The 5,000-nt window shown below is 38.3% G+C and overlaps 1 protein-coding gene across 2 annotated transcripts in view; it reads right to left on the reverse strand.

The window, feature by feature from the left end:
• The window catches only part of kcnq1.2 (potassium voltage-gated channel, KQT-like subfamily, member 1.2), a 150,256-nt gene that overhangs the window by 42,188 nt on the left and 103,068 nt on the right, over positions 1-5,000 (reverse strand). For both annotated transcript variants that reach the window (XM_051884464.1, XM_051884465.1), the window contains exons 15-17: positions 4,957-5,000; positions 4,783-4,823; positions 3,676-3,737 (exon numbers count right to left, since the gene is read on the reverse strand). The exon at positions 4,957-5,000 is cut by the window's right edge and continues 51 nt beyond it. In XM_051884464.1, coding sequence (XP_051740424.1) covers positions 3,676-3,737; positions 4,783-4,823; positions 4,957-5,000 — 147 coding nt within the window. The remainder of the gene's footprint in view (positions 1-3,675; positions 3,738-4,782; positions 4,824-4,956) is intronic.

Here is a 5,000-nt window from a genome sequence, read left to right on the forward strand (position 1 = left end):
CAAGAGGCACACTAGAGGCTGCAGCATTTAGCCTCCTTGTTAGTGTGCCTGCTGCCCACGCCGGAGACCCAGGTTCAAGGCCCGCACAGAGCGGAGCGAGTAGGACCCGAGGGGTTACATTGGTGCCGTGACCCGGATAGGAGTGAGGTTTAGAGGGGTGAGTGTAACGGAGGCCAGCTAGTAAGAACTGTGCAGGTAAAACCTCACTCCCCCTATTCTCAAGAGTCACACTAGAGGCTGCAGCCTTTATCCTCCTTGTTAGCGTGCCCACCTCCCACACCGGAGACCCAGGTTTGAGGCCCATACAGATCAGGGCGAGTAGGAACTGAGGGGTTACATTAGTGCTGTGACCTGGATAGGAGTGAGGTTTAGGGGGGTGAGTGTAACAGAGGCCAGTTAGTAAAAGATGTGCAGGTAAAACCTCACTCACCTTGCCTCAAGAGGCACACTAGTGACTGACGCTTTTATTATATAAGACACCTATAGATATAAATACAGCTTAAGGTTGGGAATTTTTTGTCTTGTTTTAAACATAAAACCTACTGCATTTTAGTGAGCTTAGTGTCCGAAACAACAAAAACAAAAAGACAATTCATCAATAGAGCATAAAAGTTCTCTGAAAACGAGTCTTGATATTCTTTTCATTCTTAAAATTAGTTTAAGGATGTTTGTTTAGACAGTTTTACTTATTATCAAGTAAGTAAAAGAGCAACTTCTGCACATGTTCTGACCTTCTGAGGGTGTTCAATATTCAGTCAAGGTTGTACATACATTTGTAAGCTTGTTAAAAAAGCCATTTCCAGCCCTTCTGGAGACGTCAAACTCAGGCTTGTTATTCTTTAAACATTTTTCAGTGGGACCAGCAGACAGCGAGATAACATGCAATGTCACGGGTTCTCATTCATCTTCATGAGGACTCCAGCAGAGGGAGGGAGGAGACGGGCCGTTTGTTGCGATGTGTGTCTTTGTCAAAGAGTATAAATCAATGTCGACTCATGCAAAACTGTGACATATTAACCACAACTTACTCATTGAGCTGCCAGTCAAGCAAAATACCTCGAAACGCTCACCACAGGGGAAGATCAATGATTCCACACTAATGACAGCAGCAAAATAAAGACTGACCAAGAGAGAAGAGCATGTGATTTATAGCTGTACAAGCATGTTAATATTCATCACTGATGGAGAGATTATCAAGATATGAGGTCTTCACAATATCACAGATACATTTTATCAGATTTGTGATAAATATATATATATATACACATGTATGACTATTGATTGCAGACTGGAATCTAAAGCAGTGTGAAACAGAGTTGAGATCCTTCTGAGTCACATGTGAGATACTACGTTTGTTGTAGTATCTTGTGTTTATTGCTCCAGCCAAATGACGCAGCACGTATGATCCAGATGTCTGCGTTTATGTGCATGTGTGTGTGGGTCATTCAGTTCAACCACCTGTTGCCCTCAGGCGTGAATCGACCGAATGAAACCACCATCGCCTTGTCACAACAAGTCTCTCTCTCCCTCTCTTTCGCTCGCTCTAGTTGTGCTTCCTGTGCAGTCAAAACATCACAGCAGCGCTCATGTGTGCACACTGTCAGCCAGCAAGATCAGATCTCCACACATTCATCCAAAACGTCCTCTCTGCCTTTACAGCTTCACCAAACTGAACCACAGTACAAACGCTTATCATACTTCATCATTTCATCATGACAGGAAGTCTTTGCTGCTGTCTCTTTAAGACGTCTATATAAATGCCTATTGACATGTGAAATGAACTACAGGGTTTTGCTGCACTCACACACATGCTGTCTAGTCTAGTTTTGAACTGCTTCATCCTTCAATAACAACAACAGTGATCTTGTTAAAAATACCCTCGAGGGCTGTCATACATTATTATGCCTATAGTTGTGAAAGTATGACTCTTTAAGAGGCTAGTGATTGAGATTCATCACAGGTGCTCTAATGAAGAGCCAGACAGGAAGTACAGACACACCTAGTAACGGCGCCATGATTCAATCTAAATACTGTCTGTGTCTCAACAACACACACACACACACACACACACACACAAACAAACACGCACACGGTTTCACCACGTATTCATGCTTGGAAAGACATTTTAGCGTCTGAACACACTTCCCAAAGTTCATTTATGTGCTCATGGCCCGAATTTTAAAGATTCTGATCTCACCTATAATAACACTAATAAAAAAAAAAAACTTTCTAATGATGTAACATTTTTATGATTATTGCACAGCTATTTAATATAAATAAACAAATAAGAATTTAAAAATATTAATAAATATATATTTTTTTTACATTATTAATTATTAGTTATATATATTATTACTTACTTTAAAATATATTATAAACATATTATAAATATATTATATTATTAATCTGAAATATTTACAACATAAAATATATCATGTTATATATATACAAATATATATATGTAAATAATGTTTTTCACCACTAGGTGGCACTGGTCCGAAACTTCTCAGACTCCTCCAGGGCATCGTGCCGATGACCAATACCGAGTTTCGTAATGATATGTTCATGCGTTCGTAATATACAGCATTTTACTACAAAATTCAAAATGGCCGACACCCAAAATGGTCGTGGCGCTGCACTCAAATGCAGCACATAACCTCGGGTCATACTTGTGATGACATGGACCAAGTTTGGACTGAATACGATAAAGCGTTGAGGAGATACAGCCTTACATCTATTTTAGCAAGCGCTACGAAAAATTCTTTTGCAGGTTTTTTGAAAACGGTTTGACAAATCAACTTGAATTCCACAACTTTTTATCGGCATGGTCGGAAGATGATCTGGTTCAATTTTTGCAAAAATCGGAGCAATGGCCTGACTGAAAATGACATGATAGGGTGCAATCGAATCAAATTTTGTTTCAAGCCCTTACTGTTCAAAAGTTATTACCATAAATATAAGTGCTAGTTTGGACAGTTGGTGGCGCTAGAGGGATTGAGTTATAGACTCCAAACTTGCTATGTTGACAGTTCAGATTGGCCTCTATCAGTGTACCAAATTTCATACCTTTCCCCCAAGCGGTTCTATGGGCTTCGGTGCTTGGCCCCTAATATTTAAATACATAAATGCAAAATAATTTTAATTTAAGTTAAGTTGGCGTGTAATAAGCTTCACATTTGGGTCATGATCATCCTGTATGGGTTTATTTTACGATAAAGACTGACTGTACATTATCTGCTGTAACAGCACCAGCAAGGCTCACATCAGATACACGTTTGCTGGAAAAGACACTCGCGCTCCAGAATGTCTGCTGAGATTCATTTTACAGATTTGCCTTGACATTATCTCCGAAAATCCTCAAATCTCACAATCACAGTCTGGCTTCCTCTACAAGAACAACAAACTGAAGGGAAGCGTGCCGCGTCCTGCTGTCTGAGGTGGACGAGGAGATCGCAACTAAATGATTACGCTTTCAACCAGACTATGATACCGTCAGTGAGTGAATAAAACAGAGTTAATTGAAGCTTATCGGTTATGATATGTGAAATATCAGCACTCTCTTGGTCGATAACATGAGTGGACCTGAACTAACGGTTATATAAAGCACCATCTTGGAGACAAATTCAGTCTAAAACGTCTCTAGAAGTCAACAAAAATCTTCTTAAGGGATTGTACCTTATCTTCCAGTCGGATCAGTCGGGCTCCCACTGTATAATATTCCTTATCCACACCTTTCTCTGGAAACACAAGAAGAGGAAGACAATAAGAAATAATACAACAGTCAGAAGTTATTCTTTTTTGCAGTTTTTTTACTGTCATAATTGAGTTTTTCAGCTATTTTCTATCCTTTCTCTAACCCTTATAATTAAACAGGCTGTTTTTGCTACTGCGTCTTTAAGACCTTAATATGTAAATGACCACTGTGTACCTGCATAATTTACTGTGTAAATGATCTTCAAACTGGGTAAAGATCCCGTTTCTTGAGTTTTTCGTTATAAGTAAATATGTAAGGCTGGATTTTAATGAGATGGAAGTGATGTCATAATCACGATGGTTTCTTTATTTGCATGTACTGCCATTTTTATTAGCCAATCAGAGGTCATTTAATATGTAAACAACCTCCGACTGGCTAACATCTGTGCAAATTAATTTCAAAGTGGGTAAAGTTGCTGTTTATTGAATTTTTCATTATATGTAAAAATGGAAGTTTGCATTTTAATGAGATGGATGTGATGTCATAATCACAATGGCTTGTGTATTTGCATGTATATCCATTTTTATTAGCCAATCAGAGATCATTAAATATGTAAATTGCCTCTGATTGGCTAACATCTGCGTAAATTATCTTTAAAGTGGATAAAGTTGCTATATCTTGAGTTTTTTATATGTAAATACAGAAGGTTGCATGTTAATGAGATGGAAATTATGTCATAATCACAATGGTTTATGTATTTGCATGTATATCCATTTTTTTTTTAGCCAATCAGATGTCATTTAATATGTAAATTACCTTCGATTGGCTAACATCTGCATAAATTATCTATTATAAGTGGGTAAAATTGCTGTTTATTGAATTGTTCATTATATGTAAAAATGGAAGTATGCATTTTAATGAGATGGAAGTGATGTTATAATGACAATGGTTTCTGTATTTGCATGTATTGCCATTTTTATTAGCCAATCAGAGGTTGTTATATATGGTCATTCAATAAGATTTATTTATTTATGCATTCTGAATCTGTATTTGATGTGGGACCATTTATAAAGTCAGTTTTCCTTTACCTGGAAGGAACATTCCCGGTTTTCCCAACGTGTGATCCAACCTGCGAGAGGAAAAACAGCAGGAAACTGTGAAATACACAGCGATTGTTTGGAAATCCCGCCCACGGTTCTGGTTTGGAGGGAAAGAATATGAATAAACTCTGATGTGGATGTCACATGACGCAGCGCTCTCACCTTCTCTGCAGCTCTTTGATGCGAACCATCATGTTCAGGTGGCC

This window comes from Ctenopharyngodon idella, chromosome 24, assembly GCF_019924925.1.
Source record: "Ctenopharyngodon idella isolate HZGC_01 chromosome 24, HZGC01, whole genome shotgun sequence".
NCBI classification, from domain to species: Eukaryota; Metazoa; Chordata; class Actinopteri; order Cypriniformes; family Xenocyprididae; genus Ctenopharyngodon; species Ctenopharyngodon idella.